This window comes from Drosophila albomicans, chromosome X, assembly GCF_009650485.2.
Source record: "Drosophila albomicans strain 15112-1751.03 chromosome X, ASM965048v2, whole genome shotgun sequence".
Taxonomy (NCBI): domain Eukaryota; kingdom Metazoa; phylum Arthropoda; class Insecta; order Diptera; family Drosophilidae; genus Drosophila; species Drosophila albomicans.
Window position 1 is genome coordinate 25,678,684 of NC_047627.2, and position 21,297 is coordinate 25,699,980.

Below are 21,297 nucleotides of genomic sequence, written 5' to 3' on the forward strand. Positions count from 1 at the left end.
ATATTTGTGAAGCATTTATGGTCGCATTTTTTATATTTGTTTATTTATTAATGATTCAACTATCGTTTATCGATTATCCCCCCATAAACCCCCCCCGCAAAATCAACCAACAGGTGGCGCCATCTTAGCTGGCCAACAAATTGGCTGCAATGGCTTCCGTGTCGAGTAACGTTAATCGTTGTGTGATACGTGATTTCTTAAACGCTGGCTCATCGTTATCGTCATCGTCATCGCTGCCGCTATCGTTGTCATCATCGCTATCGCCATCCTCCACATCATCCTGCTCATCAGCTGACTGTTGCTTCTCAACTCCGCTGCCAGGTTTCTTGTTGTAGATCTTGTCGGGATCAGGCAACCAGCTGAGATCCACAGAATTCTCGCTCTCGCTGTCCACAGCCATCTCATCCTGTTCCTCCTCCTCATTCTCATCTTCGCCGTCACTCTTCTGCTCCTCGACCTTTTTGCGCAACTTTTCGCGCTGCAGTTTGTGACGCTTTTTCACGAGCTCACGGAATCGCTGTTTATCATACTGATCCTCCTCATTGAGCAGCGCCTTGGACAGCATCAAATTGATGCCGCCATCGTCATCCTGCTGGCTCTTGTTCGTGGCCAGCGCCTTCATTTGATTTCGTTCATCTGCCAGCGTTTCGCCTTCGTCATCGAACTTCAGCTTGGAGTTCACTTGTAGTTGCTTTTTCAGCGCCTTCTTTGCCAGCGCTGCCTTTGTCACCAGCTTCGCTTCACGTTTGGGCACCACCAGCGGCGTCTCCTCCTCATCCTCATCTCCAGTTGCTCTCCGAACGGCGTCTAAGGCAGCCAAGTCCACAGGAGCACCTTCCACGTCGTGATCGCGTCGCTTGATCTTGATGAAGTCATCGTCCTCGTCGCCACTCTCTTCACTGTCGGAGGCAAAGTTTGTGAGCTGCTGTTGCTTCTGCTGCTCCACTTCGACGTCTTCGTCTTCGTCCTCGTCCTTCTTCTCTCCCTGCTGCTGCAGCTGTTCCTTCTGCTTCTGTAGCCAATGATGACGTATGAAGGGCACACGCGGCGTCACCGCCAAACCCAAGGATTGAGCATACGCATCCAGATTCAAGCTGGCAACATTGAACAGCCGCTTGTTGCGCATCAGGAACACAGACTTTAGATAGGAGAGGAACGCACGTTGCGCCGAGGCACGCAACTCTGGGAACTGCGCCAAGAATGCCTCGATCTTGACGCGTGGCGAGAACAGCTTCTTGGGATCGATCTGTACGTTGCGTATGCTCAGATTCAACTGATCTTGCAGGGCATCAATCATATGCTTCTCCTCGTTGGGCGTCAACACCAGCAAACACTCGCCGCGTGTCTTGTTGCGTGCTGAACGTCCGGCTCGATGAATGTACTGCGCCACATCCTCGGGACAATCGAGTTGCAGCACCCAATTGACAGCAGGAAAGTCCAATCCACGCGACGCCACATCGGTGGCAAACATCACGACATGACTTTTGCGCAAGAAATCCTCGTAGATGGCAATGCGACGATCCTGATGCAGAGTGCCGTAGAGCGCCAGGAGACCAACACCCGGACGCAGTTTGCAAAAGATCTCGTAGAGATATTTGGCCTGTTTGCAGCTGGCAACGAACACAATGATCTTTTGCTTCAGATGATTCTTGATGAACGACCACAACATGGTGATCTTCTCCTCCAGCGGCAACACCACATAGCTCTGCTGCAGCAGCTCCGGCAGGGCAAGGAGAGCTTTTGATGAGGTCTGCTTGGATGCCTGCTCGTAGCCCACATAGACGGGCTCCTTAAGATTCAGGCGGGCCAAGTCAGCGAGTGAATTCGTTTGTGTGGCTGAGAACAGCAGCGTTTGGCGCTCGGGCGGAAAGTTCTCCAGTATAGAGTTGAGACACTTTTCGAATCCCATGTCTAGACAACGATCGGCTTCATCGAGCACCAGCATCTCCATGGTTGTGGTATTGAACAGCGGATTCTCGTCCATGTGCTGCAGCAATCGGCCGGGCGTACAAATCAAGATGTTGCATTGATCCATGCGTGTGCGTTCGAATTTCAAGTTTTTGCCACCAATTATAAGGCCGGCGGAGAAGTCGTGATGCTTGCCCACCTTTTTCAGTGTCTCAAAGATCTGATACGCCAGCTCACGTGTGGGTGAAATGATGATGGCACCGACACCGTCAGTTCGGGACCATTTCTGCATATACAAATGCTCCAGCACCTACAAAATAACCAATAATAACATAAGGTAAACAGTTTGTAAAGCGAATGCGCCACCTACCGGCAAGAGGAAAGCCAACGTTTTGCCGCTGCCCGTTATTGCAGCCCCAAGCACATCTTTGCCTTGCAAAGCGGGTCCAATACTTTGACGTTGCACTTCCGTGGGCACTGTGTATTTGGATTCGGTGAGCGCTCGTTTAGTCTTTTGTGAGAATGGAAAATCTGAAAAGGTTTTAATGCTGCCAGCATCGATATCAGCGTATTTTGCACGTAATTCGGCAATTTCTGCATCTGTTGCTGCTAATTTCGAGATGGCAAATTCTTTGGAGCGCTTCTGCTTGAATTGATGCTGTGGTTTTCCGCCTGATTTGTGATTGCCCTGTTTGGGTGGACGTGGTCCTGGCTTGCCAGCACCTTTAGGTTTTTGCTTCTGCATGTCTACAACTTATTAATACAATCTGTTGATTTTATTGTTTAGCTAAACACCGACAAAACACGTTGGGTTCGCACGCGGAACAACGATTACAGCTGTCAGGCTATCGATTGATATCGATATCAACTTGATTGCGATAGTTAAAATACTAGTCGCTGGTCATACACGGTATATTTTCAGCTTATCGATATCCTTGCGAGTTGCGAACCTATCGGTAGACGCAGTTTTTAGTATTTTGCAATAGGGTATATAAAAGCTCACTGAAGTTTTGTCAAATTTAAATTCCATTATTAGATTTGTTGGTTTCGTGCAGTCAATAAGGCGAATATTTAGTTGGAATAAATTAATGTTGATTTAAGATTATAATGACAGACATTTTTAGTTTTTAATAGAGAAAAGGACTTTTGAAAACAGTTCTGCCGTTTTATATACAGTTTTGCGAAAATACCAATGTATTCCTTGGAAGTGTAGCCAAATGGCAATAGTCATCTTGGCATTTTTTGTGTCGAAAATGGGTATATTTTCAAAATAGAAATAGCGGTCACGCTGGTGGGCTGGATTGCTGGCTGGCGCTAGGCTTATTGTTGTTGCTGCTTTAAGGATCTGTATCTACAACAAGGTTGGCCCACACATTATATGCTAAATATGCTGTGTTGTGGTGCAACAGTTCAAAGTATTAAATCAGCGCGCGGCGTGAACGAGTTAAATGCAATTATCATCAACAACTGCTGGCTGTGAACGGAGCAGCGAACTTCCTTCCACCAATCATTCATCAACATCATCATTATCATCATCAACAGCAGCAGCAGCTTCTCTCCCCACTCTACACTCTCCACTCACACATATTACAATCGCACACTCCAAACACACGCACACTCACACACACATTCATATACAGAACAGCATCGTGAATTGTGTGCGAATTGGATGTGAATTTGAATTTCGATAGAAGAGCAGCAGCAGCAGCAATATGGGCACAATATCTTCGGTTCTACAATGGTCGTGCAGCAAATGCAATACAATTAATCCAACGGAATCGCTAAAATGTTTCAATTGCGGCACCGTTCGAAAGGTATTTCCCAGTCCTACCGCAACATTGTATCATCATCATCACCAGCAGCAGCAGCAATCACAATCACAGCAAATGCAGCCGCCGCGACAGCAACAACAACAACAACAGCATCATCGACAACGACAAAACGCTGGAGGAGGTGGAGGCGGGGGCACAGCCACTGTCGCGGGGGTGGTGACGGCTGCAGCGGAGTTGGCCACTGAGTGTGATGAGGAGGTCGCGACAATTGTTGATAAGCACAAAGCTGTGACCAGGTAAGCATGGATTTACATATACACATACACTGTAAACGTGTACGTATGTATGTGTGTGGGTGATATGCAAGGCAAGCACACAAAAGCTTGCCCAACTTGCATACGTATGTGTTTGTGTGCGTGCCGTGTTTGTCCTTTTCTCTCGTTCGGTTTGTTCGTTCCGTTCGTTGGCAACTCTGTCTAACTGTTATTTATGTATGTCTCTCTGTCTGTCCGTCGGTCTGCTTGTCTATATGTGAGTGTGTACACACTGAATAACAACAACAACAATTGGCAGCAACTGCAGCAAAAAAAAAAAGGAACTCACTTTATATATATATATTTTTTTTGGGGGGAAAATCGATTTGGGGAAACAAAGCGAAACTTTGTTTACAATTTTATCGATTGCGCTCGGTAAAGGAAGTGAAGAAGAAAAAAAATATAGCAAAGCAAACGAGTTAAATTTAAATTGAAAAAAAAAACAATACAAAGTGCAGCAGCAGTACAAAGAAACAAAAATAATTGCGACCACATTGAAATAACCTTGCACTACACAGACAGTGGAAGAAGAAGAGGGGGGAGGAAGAAGGAACAGAACGTGGAGCTAAGTTTGCAACGCATATAAAACGTTGGTTTTGCTGTGTGTTGTGGCCCATTGTTTTCTTTATTCTCCACTCTCTTCACTTTCCGTTCAATCTCCGCAATGATCTTCTCTGGACAGCAGACAGGTGGCGCCAGGCAGTGGCATTGTTATCGATAACAAGCACGGACATGTGTACAAATCGCTGCTGCGCGGCTGCTTGAAGCGACCGCAACGGAATAGCCAAAATTTGCCCGCAAATTGCGGGAATTGCGAGGAGACGCGCAAATATATCAAGAACTCCATTGAGCTGTATCGCCACTTTTCAAATCCGGCACTCAATCGTCGCTGGAGCTGTCGCGCCTGTGAGGCCGATAACAATTCGGTCACCTGGCATTGTGTGATCTGTGACACGGTCAGCTACTTGGCGCCCATTTACAAGGAGACGCTGCATACGCATCGCCATGAGGCAGCAACAGCGACAACAACGACAGCTGAGGCAACCACAACGACAACAACAACAACAACTGGAGGAGGAGCAGCAGTGCAATTGGAGTTAAGCAGTCAAGTGGAGCAGGAGCAGAGACAGAAGCAACAGGAGCAGGAGCAACTGGAACTGGAGGCGGCACATGCCAATCGACGTCAGCAGAAGTCACGACGCACAAGTTTCAGCTTCCGACGCACTCAAAGCCTGAGCACAAGCATTGACAAGAGCGCGCATCCAGCGACGCAACGAAGTTGTCACGTTTGCTACGTGAATAACTTTAGCAAGGACATTTTCAATCTGCCGCCAGGTAAGTGAAATGTAAATTAATTGCATATAACCTATAACTAATTTATCTCTTCTGTTGTTAGCTGTGCCCTTGGCTGCTGTGGCAAATCCGACGCCAACGCCCATTGCCAGCAATTCGCGTTTTGCCATTGCCAATGATACGTTTTGTCGCCGCAAGCAGAACAACAACAACAAGAATCAGAACAACAAACTGCGCGAAGCGTGCGCCAAGAAAAGATATAATTTTACCATCACAACGCTGTCGAGATCGGCGCAAAAGCCAGCGCCAAGTGTTGTGACGAAGCCGTTGCGTCAGCTGCCGCCTAAGTTGCAGCAACAGCAGCAACAATCACAATCACAACCCCAACAGCAGCAACAGCAAGTGCAACAACATCAGCAGCAGCAGCAGCAACACAAACAACAATCGCAGCAGCTGCAGCAACAGCAGCCACAACGTCAGGCAACGAGTAGCAACAACAGCAGCAGCAGCTCTCAGTTTACGATTCCACGCAACGGCGTCTTTATAGCGGTCAACGATTGGAGCAGCAACATGCCGCAGCACTGTGATACAACATCATCAACAACAACAACAACAAGCACAGCATCAAAAACAACATGCAACAACAATAACAATGTCAACAGCAACAAGCTCTATGAGAACGAATGCGTTGCCATTGCACAGCAGCAACTGCGCTTGGAGCAACAACAACAACAGCAGCAGGTGACAACGACGACACCCATTTATGCGCAGGTGAATAAGCAGCACAAGTTGCACAAGAAGAAGCTGCTGTGCAACAACAACAGCAATAATAGCAACAACAGCAGCTTCGAGTTGATCGATGGCAGCTGCGAAGCGGCGGCAGCAACAACAACAACAACTGCAGCAGCCAGCAACGAGCTTAGCCACGAAGCGCACTTGGAACCGTCGGAGTCAACAACAACAGCAACAACAACATCGACAGCAGCAGCAACATCGACAGCAACAGCAACAACAGTTGCAGCTGTGAGTGCAGCGAGTGAATTTTATGCGGCCTCCGAGCATTCCATTTATGCCAAGGTGTGGAAGGGACCGCGCAAAACGACTGAATCCAAAATGTAGGCATCAATCAAAGCAACCACAACAACAACCACAACACCAACAAGCAATCACAACAATTGTTGCTGCAGCAACAACAACAACTAATTGCACACTTAACAATTGCGCTTCTGTTTTTCGATTGTGTGTTTTTGCTTTCGTTTTGTTTCGTTTTCTGCTTAATTTGCTGATTAGTCATACGAATGAAAATTGCAAATGTACACGCAACTATAGATCTATAATGTGTATATCTAGATCTATATAGCTGTGTGCATATATCGTATAAGAACGTTTGCAGTTTACGATCGTTCGCTTTATTGTTTGCTCACCATGCGCCACGCTTCGTTGATCGAATGCTCTACACTAAAAAAAAAAGCGAGTCCATTAGTTGTAGTTAATAGACAGCTGATTAGCAATTAAAATCTATTAATTCAAGACATACATGAATATTTATGTATATGTCTTAAATTAATAATTTTATTTCATGAATATTCATATTTATGTCATGAATGAATAGATTTACTTATAGGTGTTGTTATTAATATTTAGGTAAAGCATTTCGACTATATTAGATAGTGATATTAATAATTTGGCAGTTTATACATTATTTGTAACTGAGAATTCAACTCTCCGAGTTCCATTTCCATTTGTATTCATTTCTATGAATAATTTTCAATTTCTTTCCAAAATTTAAATAATTGAAAATCTGCTTAAGGATTAATTACTCAAAATTCAATCGTATTTTGAGTGGCCGTTTAAAAAGTGCTTTGGAACTTTGCAATTGTATTTGTACAACGCAATTGCTTGGAACTCATTTTACATTCATAATAATACTTCGAATTGCTTACTAATGTATGTTGAATTAATTAACAATTCACGAAATTCAAATACTCTTATTACATTACTTAACTCTAGCAGTTAATACAATGCGCCACACTTTATTATTCTATTCAAATATTCTTTTTAAAAACTTAGAAGGGTCTTCAGCTGTCAATACATTATGTAAAGCTTTATTATTTAATTCAATTATGCTCATTGCATACTGAAAAGGGTCTTTATGAGTCAATACATCGAGTGACGTTTTTTTAATGAATATCCATACTCTCGTTTCATACTTAAAAGGGTCTGTAAGAGTCAATATAAAGGGTCACACCTTATTATTTAATTCAATTATTCTCATTACACACTTAAAAGGGTCTTTGGCAGTCAATAAATTGTGCGACACTTTATTAATCAATTCAAATATACTTTAAAGGGTCTCCAGCAGTCAATACATTGAGTAACTCTTTACCATTATACAAGCTTTACGTATTTAAAAGGGTCGCAGTTGTCAATACTTTGTGAGACGCTTTCTTTATTATTCGCTTCTATTAATCTATTAATCACATTTCATATTTGAAAGGGTCTCCAGCAGTCAATACACTGAGTGCCTCTTTATTATCATGTCAGCTTGACTCATGCGACGCTCGCTCTAATCAAAGCATTTCGATACTTCGTCTAACCGAAGATAAGGCCGAAGTCAATTTGCGGTTTTTTTTATTTATTTGTGCTTTTGCGTTAATTTGCTGTATGTATTTCTTTGTTACTTTTATTGCTAATTAACAAGAGTCGATTTATGTTTGTTGCTATTTTTTTTTTGCTTTGTTTTTGTTGTTGTTTTTATTTGTGCATGCAAGCGTAGACTCTCTCAAGCTTACTCACTCTTGGTTCTTGCTCTCGTTCTCGTTGTCGTTCTACAGCACGCACGAAGCGGCAGCAGCGAGTGCTCGACTCATTCCAGCAGCGCCACGCAACGACAATAAGACGCAGCAATCACAACAGCAACAGCAGCAGCAGCAATCGATGCTCCAGGGCAGCCGAAAGTTGCGGACTTGCGGCAAATGTTCCTACGCCTACAATCGCCTCTGGTCCGAGTCCTGTGAGATGTGCGACCCATCGCCGCAGTCTCAGTCGCAGCAAGATCAACCAGCACCAGGTGAGTCACAAGCCTGAAGAGTTCTTCATTACATTATTGTGTGTGTTGTATTTGGGAATTTTAATGATGGGAACCTTTTCGTTGGGTATATACATACTCGAAGAAAGCGTTTAATCTATAATATGGGAAATTCCTGAGAAGGTGTTTGCATTAATGATTCATCACAGTGGAAATCAAACCCTTGGTTAGTTCTGATTATCGCTTACAGTATGCTTAATTCAAGCCTTCGTCTGCGATTCTCAAACCTTACAGGAAACTTCTCAGGATGTTGAGGTGGTAATTTTTATACCCGTTACTCATACGCTAGATGTGAATTATAACTTTGTGCTGGCAGGAAATTAATGTAACAGTCCCACTCTATAAAGTATATATGTATATTCTTCATCAGCGTCAACAGCCGAGACTATACTGCCATGTCCGCCTGTCTGTCCGTCCGTCCGTATGAACGCCTTGATCTCAGAGACTGTAAAAGATAGAGATATAATTTTTTTCGACAGTACTTGTTAAGTTTCCACGCAGCTCAGATTTGTTTCAAATTTTTGCCACGCCCACTTCCGCCCGCGCAAATTAAATTTTTGGTGCCAGAGTCGCGTTTTTTGATGCCGACAATAATATCTATAGTTTTTATGGTTACTGAGAATTTGATTGCAATCAGGGTAAAAATTGCGGAAGTTATTATCTCAGTTTCTTTGGCTGACAATCTAATATATATTGCAATCTGTGGTATATTTTGAATGTACCACTTTATCAATATACCAAGTAAAGCCTTTGGTATATTTTTCGTATTTTTGAGGTCTGTTAAATCAGTATATTTTTATAATATAATACGCATTTAAAATGCGTATCATGTATCCTTGGTATATTTTCGGTATTTTTCGTATATTAATTTAGTATATTTTAAGAATACTACTGCTCTGGATTGCTTTCATTCACAATAGGCAGCAGGTATCTCATCAGTATACCAAATATAGCATTTGGTATATTTTCAATATCGTATGAGGTATATTAATTTGGTATATTTTTCAAAATATGATTTTATTTAAAAAGCGTGGTGAGTATAGGCAGCACATTTACAGTGTTTTTTGGTATATTTATTCGGTATATTTTAAGAATACTGTACTCTTGATTTTATACACAGTTGTAGCTTATTTGTTTATTAATCATAAAGTTGTTTTTCAACAAACGCACTTAGTTAACCATGAATAATAGCAAATAGGGAACATATAGAAAGACTGTTCTGTTTATGCTTTATATCGACTTAAGTTTTGTAGACAACAATTAAATACTAAGAAGACTGAAAAGATTCCACATACTAAATATCCCCGAGAAATAAATTCAAGCAACAGAAAATATGTAACATATAAAAGCAGAACTCATTGGATAACTGCTATTTCAGAGAATTTTAATATTCATTATACAATTTAATTATTGTTTATATAGATTGTAAATAAAAGTATAGAAACAAAAATATCGATACTACTTGATCCTCATCTTTGCTCTGTTTATGTTTATTGTATATCCCCACTAATTCGTCGTTGATCCTCTTCTTTGCAGTTCCTGGCGCGCTGTCGCCGCGCAACGATGAGCCGTGGACGTGCAAGAAGTGCACGCTGGTCAACTATGCGACGGCAATGGCGTGCATCGTGTGCGGCGGCTCCAAGCTGAAGAGCATCTCATCCATCGAGGACATGACGCTGCGCAAGGGCGAATTCTGGACGTGCAGCCACTGCACGCTGAAGAACTCGCTCGCCGTCGGACTGTGCAGTGCCTGCAAATCGATGCGTTTGCTCCCCGTGATGATGGACGCGGTGCGCGAACGTCCCGATGGTCAGTCCTATGAGGAGCAGGATCATGCATCATCATTAGTCACTCAGTCCCTCAGCGAGCTAGCAATAACAACAACACCTCAAGCACCGCCGCCGGTGTCGCAGCTCCAGTTGCCACTGCCGGCAACGCGTCTCTCGCGCAGTCCATCGCCTCGGGCTGCGCTTCCGGTGGCCACAGCGCCCATGGCCAGTGCAGCTCCGGCAGCTTGCATCGCCACAGCGCAGCAGCAACAGGCTGGGATTCAGGCACCGACGCAACGGAGCTCCTCGGGTGCCATACCGAAGCGTCACAGCACTGGGGGCTCGATTGTGCCGCGTCAGCAACATCCGCTTAACATTGCCAGCAGCTCCAACTCTAGCTACAATCTCCAACAACAACAGCAGCAGCAGCAGCAACAACAATCTACAGTCAAGAAGTGGCAATGTCCCGCCTGCACGTATGAGAACTGTGCCGCTTCGGTGGTCTGTGAGATTTGCTCGAGTTCGCGTGGTTTGGTCAACGCTGTGCTCTCCGATGCCTTGGCACGCAAATCGCTGCGCGTCACGAATCTCAGCGAGTTCCGGCAGGAGAGCAAACTGATGGAGAACCTGCGACAGCTGGAGGAAACCGAAGCGCTCACCAAGTGGCAGAACATCATCCAATATTGTCGCGACAACAACGAACTCTTTGTCGACGACTCGTTTCCACCCGCACCAAAGAGTCTTTACTACAATCCGGCGAGCAGTGCTCTAGATGGCGGCAATCCTGTTGTCCAATGGCGACGTCCCCACGAGATCAATTGCGATGGCGGCGCCTATCCACCGTGGGCTGTGTTTCGCACCCCGTTGCCCTCGGACATTTGCCAAGGTGTCTTAGGGAATTGTTGGCTGCTCAGTGCGCTCGCTGTGCTCGCCGAGCGCGAGGATCTCGTCAAGGAGGTGCTGGTGACGAAGGAGATTTGCGCTCAGGGCGCCTATCAGGTGCGTCTGTGCAAGGATGGCAAGTGGACCACGGTCCTGGTCGATGATCTGTTGCCCTGCGACAAGCGCGGACATTTGGTTTACTCGCAGGCCAAGCGCAAGCAGCTCTGGGTGCCGCTCATCGAGAAGGCGGTGGCCAAGATCCATGGCTGCTACGAGGCCCTCGTCTCGGGTCGTGCCATCGAGGGACTCGCCACACTGACGGGAGCGCCCTGCGAGAGCATTCCATTGCAGGTAATTCGAAGGAATTTTCTTCATTTCCGTTATCCAGTTCGATTCCGGGAGAAGATGAAACAATTCTTTAAATAATAAACAGAATGTAACTTAATTGAGATTAGAAAAGACAATCTGAAACAATCTAGGGAATAAAATTAAAGTAGGCTCACAGAACAACTTACAAAGGTTTAGATAAAACAGTAAAGGTCCGTCACCGATTTTGTTCCGATAGAGAATGAAACAATCCTTAAAAGAAAGAACAGAACTTGATTCAGAGAAAGAAAAGAAAGATGAACAACAAATTCTAATCTAAGGATCAAAATTGAACCTGGTTCACTTATCAACAAAAAGAAAATGTCCGAGTGAAGGTTAAGGTTTAAGTTTAGGCCTCAGGTTTAGGTTTAAGCTGTCCCTAGGAGGGCGGCGCATAGATCTGGAAAGGTCGTCATCATCTCCTGTCAACAAAAAGGTAAAACCACAATTGAACTTACATAGGTTTAGATTTAGGTGGAATAGGCTGCATCGGAGAATAGATCTGTAAAGGGTTGTCACCGTCTTTGATATACAAAAAAAAAAAAACCGATTAAATTTACATATGTTTAGGATTATTTAGAACCAGTTGTTCCTAATAGGAGCGGAGCATAGAATAGAAGTCCGTAGCTATTCCTTGAACTTTCACTAAACTGAATACAAATTTTGCAGGCCAGTTCGTTGCCCATGCCCAGCGAGGATGAGCTGGACAAGGACTTGATTTGGGCGCAGCTGTTAAGCTCGCGTTGTGTGCGCTTCTTGATGGGCGCCAGCTGCGGCGGCGGCAACATGAAGGTCGACGAAGAGGAGTATCAGCACAAGGGACTGCGACCACGTCACGCCTACTCGGTGCTCGATGTGAAGGACATCCAGGGACATCGACTGTTGAAGCTACGCAATCCATGGGGTCATTATTCATGGCGCGGCGATTGGTCGGATGATTCGACGCTTTGGACAGACGATTTGCGTGATGCTTTAATGCCGCATGGCGCCTCGGAGGGCGTTTTTTGGATCTCGTTCGAGGATGTGCTCAACTATTTCGACTGCATTGACATTTGCAAGGTGCGTTCCGGTTGGAATGAGGTGCGCTTGCAGGGCACTCTTCAGCCGCTCTGCTCGATATCGTGTGTGCTGCTGACGGTGCTGGAGCCAACGGAGGCGGAGTTTACGCTCTTCCAGGAGGGGCAACGCAACTCGGAGAAGTCGCAACGCTCCCAGCTGGATCTCTGTGTTGTGATATTTCGCACACGCTCGCCGGCGGCGCCCGAAATTGGGCGACTCGTGGAGCACAGCAAGCGACAGGTAAGAAAACCCTTTCTGGAGAACCTTTCCATTATTCTGTTCAACCAAGCAGGGTTGATTTTGCTAGTGATGGTTAAACTGTGCGATTAGGGATGACACTTTGATTATGAAAAACGATGTCACAAAAAATCATGCGATTATAATTATTGTTTTAAACTTTAAACGATACGTTTTTCCCCTCTTAGGTTCGTGGATTTGTTGGCTGCCACAAGATGCTGGAGCGTGACATTTATTTGCTCGTCTGCTTGGCCTTTAATCACTGGCACACGGGCATCGAGGATCCGCATCAGTATCCGCAATGCATACTAGCCATACACAGCTCGAAGCGTCTGCTCGTTGAGCAGATAACACCATCGCCGCATCTGCTCGCTGATGCCATCATCAGCTTGACACTGACCAAGGGACAGCGGCACGAGGGACGCGAAGGCATGACCGCCTACTATCTGACCAAGGTAAGTCTTTCACTTCTCAATTTTGATGCATCTCATTCTCTAATTTTGTCTACAGGGCTGGGCTGGTCTGGTCGTAATGGTAGAGAACCGGCATGAGAACAAGTGGATACATGTGAAGTGCGATTGCCAGGAGAGCTACAATGTGGTGTCGACGCGCGGCGAGCTCAAAACGGTGGACTCGGTGCCGCCCCTGCAACGGTGAGTTGAGTATGAAGCTAGCTAGCGATAATCGATAGTAATAGTTCCGACAATCGATAGTATATATATTAGATTAGTTAATTCAAATATACTGATACAAACTATAAGTTAAAACCTGAAGTCACTTTATTAAATATTTTCTACTCTAGTCAATATTTGAATTAAATTATAGTATATGGCATTATCTCTAATATAAGCTTGCTAACGGTAATCGATAGTAATAGTCGCAACAATAGATAGTTTTATAAATTAATCGATACAACGTAGTGAATCGATGCAACGCAGTGACTCCAAGTACAACCATTGATAAACATAGCTAGTCGATAGTAATAATCGCAGCCATCGATAGTTTTATAATATATAGTACTATACTAATCGATAACTAATTTACTGATACTAGCTAATGTTGACTGAGTGATGATGCTATTTAATTAATGTTTTCTAGTCTAGTATATCTTTCAATTAAATGTTATTATATGGCACAATATCTCCTAGATACTGATAATAATTTTGCTTTAGTTTATACTTATGTAAAATTAAAATTCTCCCTTTATATAATTGTATAAAGAGTAGTTTAATTTTAACCTCAACCCCAAACGCCTACGATTTTATCTATCTATGTTTTCGATGACCGCAATAGTTTTTAAGTTCTATGCTTACTTCTGTATCCTTAATCGTTTTTTCTTTCTCTCCACCACTAGGCAAGTGATCATTGTGCTGACGCAGCTGGAGGGCAGCGGCGGCTTTAGCATCGCACATCGGTTGACGCATCGGCTGGCGAACTCGAGGGGTTTGCATGACTGGGGTCCACCAGGTGCCACCCACTGTCCGCCCATTGAGAATGTGCACGGTCTGCATGCGCCACGGTTGATAACATAATCGAGGGGATCAGGGATGAGCAACAGGATTAGGATCAAGATCTGGATGGAAGAGCATGAGAGAGAATATTGGGAGCAGTGATAGTCGACGTTAGTTCAAACACACTCACACACACACACACGATATATAGCATATATATTTGTATCTATGTGTATTCCTTTTTGCCATTTGCATTTTGTTTTCTATTTCGTTTATTATTTTTTTGTTTAATTGCATATTCTAGTCGATGTTTTGTCAACGTCATACGTACACACATTTATATATCTGTATATGTATACTATGAAATAGTTAACGATCCACACACACATATTGAAAACCAACATGAACAAGAAAAATCCAAATGAAATGAAATGATAGAAAGTTAAAGAACAAAAACAACCCGAAAGAAACCATGAAACGGTAACGGTTGCCGCATAAACCTATCGAGTTTTCTTCATTTTATCGATGTTTGTATTTGTATTTGAATTTAAGTGCATGTGCGTCACGATCCAGCATACATATAAATATGTCGTATTGTTTTCAAAATAAAATACTACCAGTTATAAAAGCCAAACTGATTTCGAATTGTTTTGTTGTGCATACCAAACTGTACAGTTTGAGGTCAAATGCATTGTCGGTGTGCTGTGCAACACTGGTGAATATACCTCAAACTGTACAGCTAAATCGAATTATGCTGTTATAATTGATTGACGCAATTTGTATAATAACCATCAATTTACGAAACAGTCTAGTTGCCAGTCTTAGCGCAAATATAAATAAATTAAACAAAAAAAACATTTAAATTTACCACAAAATGTCAGTATATCGGGCGGTATTTTTGCACTGCGCAAGTGCAAGTTGTGTGCATTTGAGTTGAAAGCGCAAAGGTATGTTTTGAAATTGAATTTGCGGTCACACTGCCGCGCTAGTTCATTTCAGTTCATGAGCAACATATTTTGTTCGTCGTTTAATTTTTGTTTTTTTAAAATGGCTGATACAAAGGGCGTAAGTACATGATTTATTTGCAATCAACCAACTATGTGAAATATGCTAAGTGCAAGTGAAGCAAGATGTGCGTGTGTGTGTGAGTAATTGTGTATCAATGGATAACATTGAATTTGGTCTCTGGGCGCGGTTGCAACTCGAGCTTCAAGACGCGTATTGAGATGGCGTTCTTCGTCTTCGTCTTCCCCACTCCTTTTTGTTGTTTTTATTGCTTATCATGCAAATTCCTTGGCATGGAAATGCATTGTGCACAGACACACAGACATTATCAGCAAAAAAAAAGAAAAAACTGTGGGTATGCGTTGTTAATTAAAAATGTCGCAGTCGAGAGATCTGTGTAGCTGTAGCAAGCAGTAAATTCAATAAAGTGCATGCATGATTCACACACTAGCCGGCAAAAACAAAAAGGCGTCGGCGTCGACGTTGCGCCATGTCGTGTCGGGTCGTGTTGTGTCGTGTCAACTCGTGCCATGTCGTGCATTGATGTGTGGCCATCCTTTGTTGTGTTGTGTTGTTGCCTGTGACCTACATACAAGTATGTACACACTTAACACAAACAGTATGTACATACATACATAATAAATAAGTACGTACGTACGCAAATATGCACTGTTGTGTAGTGTCATTGGCTTTAAGACTGCCGCCGACATACTTAAGTCTGGTATGCACACATGTGTGTGCGGGTGCGGGTGTATGCGTATGTGTATACGTATGTGTGTGTGTTTGCAAGAGAAACTCGTGCGTGTCTGCGCATTCCAATGTGGCGACGACGCCGTCTACACTTTCATTGAGCGAGGCTTTCCCAAAGCCAGCCCCCTCCTCCCTTTTCCTTCCTCAAGCCACTCTCTAATTATAACCGTTAACCGAAGAGTGTTTTAACTAGCTGTCAATTAATACCAAAAGCCGTCCGGCGTTCTGTCTGTCCGGCTCTATACACAGCTGTATTTTGAGAAATAGGAGAGCTAGAGGTACCAAATGTGTACGGGTACGGGTACGGGTACGGGTATTTTACAGTCGAGCACACGCCAAATACTTTCTGACTTTCTGTTTAATGTCTATTAAATTAGGATATATTTAATATCAGTATATATTTTACTCTTTCTCAATTTGCAGTTCTCGAGCATTGAAACACCCGGCTATGTGGGATTCGCCAATCTGCCGAATCAGGTGCATCGCAAGTCCGTTAAAAAGGGCTTCGAGTTTACGCTGATGGTGGTCGGTGAATCCGGTTTGGGCAAATCGACGCTGGTCAACAGCCTGTTTCTCACCGATCTCTACCCCGAGCGCATCATACCCGATGCCATAGGTGAGTCAATGAATCCACAAGTGGAGTGGAGTGGAGTGAATCATTCATTAACTTCATTCACAGAGAAACAGAAGCAGACTGTCAAGCTGGAGGCATCGACGGTGGAGATCGAAGAGCGTGGCGTCAAGTTGCGTCTGACTGTGGTGGACACACCGGGCTTTGGCGATGCCATTGACAATTCGAATAGCTTTGGCGCCATACTCGAGTACATCGATGAGCAATACGAACGCTTTCTCCAAGACGAGAGCGGTCTCAATCGTCGCAACATTGTGGACAATCGCATACACTGCTGTTTCTATTTTATATCGCCCTTTGGCCATGGGTAAGTTGAAGTATACCGTAATTGTTTAATCGCAATCCCTACAACAATTATTTTCTGTATAGTCTGAAACCCTTGGATGTGGAGTTCATGAAGAAGCTGCACTCGAAGGTGAACATTGTGCCTGTGATTGCCAAGGCCGATTGTTTGACCAAAAAGGAGATATTACGTTTGAAGTGCCGCATCATGCAGGAGATTGAAAGCCATGGCATTAAGATTTATCCACTGCCCGACTGTGATTCCGATGAGGATGAGGACTACAAGGAGCAGGTGAAGCAACTGAAGGAAGCTGTGCCTTTTGCCGTCTGTGGCGCCAACACATTGCTCGAGGTCAAGGGCAAAAAGGTGCGCGGTCGTTTATATCCCTGGGGCGTTGTTGAGGTCGAGAATCCCGAGCATTGTGATTTCATTAAGCTACGCACCATGCTAATCACACACATGCAGGATCTGCAGGAAGTGACACAAGAGGTGCACTATGAAAACTATCGTTCCGATCGTCTAGCCAAGGGCAGCATCATCAAAGGTGCCGGCGGCAAGGAGAACGGCATCGGCAACAAGTCGGACCATGGACGTGACAATAGCACGCAACAAGTGGTGGCAAATAGTGTGCTCTCGGAGAAGGATCGCATACTGCAGGAGAAGGAGGCGGAGCTGCGACGCATGCAGGAGATGTTAGCTCAAATGCAAGCGCGTATGCAGGCGCAAAAGTGAGAGATTGATATATAATCGAAGGGAGAGAGAGAGCGCACGATTGTGCAATTTACATATAAAAACCAACAAAGATATATATTTTTTGTATGCAGTTTCTAAGTTGATCAAGTATTTGTTTGGCATTTTATATATCAATATATATGTATATATAAACCGATATATATATATTTATATACATATGTACATATGTGTAAGACATGATATAACTATAACTCTATATATATATATATACATTTAGCTAAAGTGATTTTTATACCTACTACTCGAAGATGTAAAATCAAATCTCAAGGCAACTGAACACATTCACACACACATACACATACATACTCACTCACATATACACAGACAAACACACACACTCGAACTTCATATCACTCCTAAAAGAACCGAAAACGATTTATTAACTAAACTGTATTCCTATTATATGTATTTTAGCGACATGATATTAATTAACATTTCAATTTTACAACTTGTATTTGTGTACTGCATTTAATTTAAGTGAAACGCATAACAAATTCAAACCTACCATGTTAAACAATTCATATTTTATCAGTCTCAAATTTGTGACCAAAAATTTAACAAACTGTTTCGTGTATCTTTTAATTATATTATTTTTAAGTTTTTGTGTGCGTTCATATGCTCGAAATGTGTTTGTAAACGATAAGACGCAGCAATTTACTATATTTTTTGTATATCGTAAATGTATTTGACATTTTTTTTGTATCAATTATTCATTCTTGATTCTCGCAGCAGAAAATTGCTTAATGTATTTAAAAGAAAAACAAAAAAACGCGCCGCACTTAATGTTAATCGAGTCCTATTTCCTCTTGCTCTGTACAATTTAATCCTTTACATTGCTACTCCTATGAATACATATATAAATATATGCTTTTTATACGATTTACAAAGTTATCTTTTCTGTTTTGCATGTAACCGGCTTATTTGAATTTGAAACAGTGTTGCCAGATGGTTGTATATGTATATGCTGCTGCGCCATGAAATACTTATCGATATACGTTACATTCATGTGTGACCAGTTGTACCAGCATTCTATAGCTAAGCTTATTTGCAGGAAATCTAAGTATTTCACTTGTGGTCACACTGAAGCAAATTTGTGCAAATTTTTAGCTGTTCAAAATTCAGCGCCTTTTTATGCAAGTTTTACAGCACATTATTAAGTGTAACCAGCTGATATTTATAGCAACTTGATTATTTTGTTTGGTATATCTCCATCACGACGTTAAAACGCATATTTGACAAAGCAGTTTGTGGTCACATCTTAGCACAGGTGTTAAATAAAACAGCTTTAAGAAAGCTCTTCTTTTTTTTGTAAGCAAAAAAGTCTGAATTCATCTAAAAGAATAATTTATTCAATAACAAACGCAACAACACACACACAAATGATGCAAAAATACGAATTTTGATTTTAAGTTATTCGTTTAATTAATGTGATAGTGTGTGCTATGTGACCAATGCTTTTGTTGTTGTAAATGTGCAAAGAATCAATTACAAGCAAATCGAGCAGCTCGAGCAGTAACCAAAAAAGAAAAGAAAAACAACAAAAAGCCCAACTTTATCTGCTGCATTAAGGACAACGACGTTTTCTTTGCGCCTAACCATGATGACACCATTTGATGATTTTATCTATTTAATAAATCACGTGCTGCTTGGCGAAGAACCGGTAAGTGGCAAAGACTGCTAATAAATCTGCAAAACCATCAAGGCACAAATGCATACAAATAAGCTTAAACACACACACTCACACACAACATATGTACATGCATGCACTTGTCATGATACCGTAATTGCAATAACAAAACATACACACACTCATGCGAATGCAAGACTAACATGAATTTTTGAACGTTCCTTCCTTATTGTCATCCAACTGTGCGACCAGACTATCGAGGATTTCATACTGCTTGTGGGCACATTGGTGGCATTCATAGCATTCATACTGTGGTGCTGTTTTCCCATACAGCCAAAGGTAGGTAGAATTCCACGCAAACACACCCATACACACAAACACAAATGTACGTACAGTAGTATTGTCTGACAACGGGACAATTTGCTAATAATATTCACATACTTTCCATCCCCCCCCCATCGTATCGACGTGCACAGGAGCCGGGACAACATCGTCAATTTACATGCAAGATAATACCGAATCATATAAAGGCATTTGATGCTGCAGCCGCCGCCGCTGCAGCCGCTACCGTTACGAACAGCAGCGGCAGCACTGATAAGGGAACCGGCAACAACAACAGCAGCGGCGGCGCCAACAACAACACAAATACAAATACAAATGGCAACAACGGGACGACGGGCAGTGCTGCCCATAATAATGGCGGCAATAATCTTAGCCAATACAATGGCGCCGGCGGTGGCAGCATCAGCGGCAGCTATAGCAAAAACGGCAGTGTGGCCATGCACAATTATTATGTGAAGAGCGGCCATCATTGCTGCACCTAATGGCAGATGGCAAGGTTGCCACCACGGCGCAGCAGTTTTGTAGTTTAAATCTTAGTTAACAATTTGTATATGTGTTTATTTTTCATTTTATTTTTTTTCTTTGTGTAATTTAAGTTTGTGCTAAGATTGTCATAATAATTGTGCCAATTTATTGTTCAAAAAGCGCAGCTAACTTGAACGTTATTCCCCTAAACTCGTCCCTTTACCCCAAACGAAAACAAAACACTTGCCCCCCCCCCCCCACACTCGATACTTGATACTCGATACACTTGGGTGTTTGAATATAATTCGCAAGCACATTTGAATTGTAATTGCTCAGACTGATTTGATCGTGGCGAAAAGTCCATGATGACGTTGAAATATGATTGAGAAAATGAGAAATGAAAAGAATGAAAAGTATGACGCAAAAGTTTTTAAAACTTCCTTCATTTAGTAACAAGTATATATATATATATATTTAAAATTGTATTGTATTGAAAACAAACAAAAAGAATGGTATACCAAAATTATACGAAATATGTAAAGACAAGCTAAAGCCTAGCAAAAACTATTTATAAGTATTTATGATGTAACTAATTGCATATTTATACGCATGTTAATACAATCACTAACAATCCCATTTACCCGTCCTTCCCACCCATTTGACACCCAGTCTTCATCCCAATTGAAACCGACAACAACAATTATAAAGAACTACACTCGACCGATAATTCATAATATACTTGGTATATATTTATATATATAAATATATATACATACATATATGTAATCATTGTCATTGTCATGAAACGAGTTTCTGTTCTGTATTTATAAGTGAATATTATACTCGAATACGAAGTCGCAAGAATCACATCAACTAGCTTAGTTAGTTAGTTTTTTTTTTTTGCTTTTTTTTCTCAGTGTATACTTGCTATATATATAAGGTATATAAATTGTATGTGTTTGATCTCATTTATCAATTTATTTATGTGATGTACAAGAACAAAAAAAAAAAAAATGAAAACAAATGCAAACTCTTCACGTCAAGGGTTATAAAAATGAAAATTCCCTTTTAAAAAAGAAAAAAAATTCCCAAAAACATTGTTATTATTTGCCAAGTATTTATTTTTATAGGTATTACTCAACACAGTGTCGCCTATAAGTATCTGTACACAATGTGAACATACTAATCAGCAAAATCACACACGTCCATCCAATCCACAGGCCACTTGAGAACACCCATTGCGCGACCACTTGACGATTCCAATATCGCTTTATTAATTTTCTTTTGTTTCATACCCGTTAC

At 42.3% G+C, this 21,297-nt stretch overlaps 4 protein-coding genes across 9 annotated transcripts; 3 read left to right on the forward strand and 1 right to left on the reverse strand.

The window, feature by feature from the left end:
* Positions 1-21: 21 nt before the first annotated feature.
* Positions 22-2,756, reverse strand: LOC117568665 (probable ATP-dependent RNA helicase DDX10). The gene is made up of 2 exons (XM_034249472.2): positions 2,279-2,756; positions 22-2,218 (listed from the first exon to the last, which is right to left on the reverse strand). The coding sequence occupies exons 1-2, from the start codon at positions 2,651-2,653 to the stop codon at positions 125-127; spliced, it is 2,469 nt and encodes an 822-aa protein (XP_034105363.1). The 5' UTR covers positions 2,654-2,756; the 3' UTR covers positions 22-124.
* A 418-nt stretch (positions 2,757-3,174) lies between these two features.
* LOC117568613 (calpain-D) lies at positions 3,175-14,773 on the forward strand. 4 transcript variants are annotated; one of them, XM_052008593.1, is made up of 9 exons: positions 3,175-3,976; positions 4,677-5,329; positions 5,391-6,402; positions 8,122-8,357; positions 9,912-11,377; positions 12,062-12,691; positions 12,877-13,143; positions 13,199-13,341; positions 14,043-14,773. In XM_052008593.1, exons 1-9 carry the CDS (start codon positions 3,621-3,623, stop codon positions 14,218-14,220), a joined length of 4,941 nt encoding a protein of 1,646 aa, XP_051864553.1. In that variant the 5' UTR covers positions 3,175-3,620; the 3' UTR covers positions 14,221-14,773. The 4 variants fall into 4 exon arrangements, with proteins under 4 accessions (XP_051864553.1, XP_051864554.1, XP_034105269.1 ...); XM_052008594.1 differs by having other exon boundaries at positions 4,680-5,329; XM_034249378.2 differs by lacking the exons at positions 4,677-5,329; positions 5,391-6,402 and having other exon boundaries at positions 3,186-3,976.
* A 316-nt stretch (positions 14,774-15,089) lies between these two features.
* LOC117568867 (septin-1) lies at positions 15,090-18,448 on the forward strand. The gene is made up of 4 exons (XM_034249760.2): positions 15,090-15,204; positions 16,318-16,510; positions 16,574-16,832; positions 16,895-18,448. Exons 1-4 carry the CDS (start codon positions 15,142-15,144, stop codon positions 17,538-17,540), a joined length of 1,161 nt encoding a protein of 386 aa, XP_034105651.1. The 5' UTR covers positions 15,090-15,141; the 3' UTR covers positions 17,541-18,448.
* A 256-nt stretch (positions 18,449-18,704) lies between these two features.
* Positions 18,705-21,067, forward strand: LOC117569132 (nuclear transcription factor Y subunit alpha). 3 transcript variants are annotated; one of them, XM_034250160.2, is made up of 3 exons: positions 18,716-19,221; positions 19,441-19,527; positions 19,665-21,063. In XM_034250160.2, the coding sequence occupies exons 1-3, from the start codon at positions 19,159-19,161 to the stop codon at positions 20,010-20,012; spliced, it is 498 nt and encodes a 165-aa protein (XP_034106051.1). In that variant the 5' UTR covers positions 18,716-19,158; the 3' UTR covers positions 20,013-21,063. The 3 variants fall into 3 exon arrangements, 2 of the variants coding, with proteins under 2 accessions (XP_051864589.1, XP_034106051.1); XM_052008629.1 differs by lacking the exon at positions 19,441-19,527 and having other exon boundaries at positions 18,705-19,221; positions 19,665-21,067; XR_004572230.2 differs by lacking the exon at positions 18,716-19,221 and having other exon boundaries at positions 19,441-19,573; positions 19,665-19,812.
* Positions 21,068-21,297: the final 230 nt, after the last annotated feature.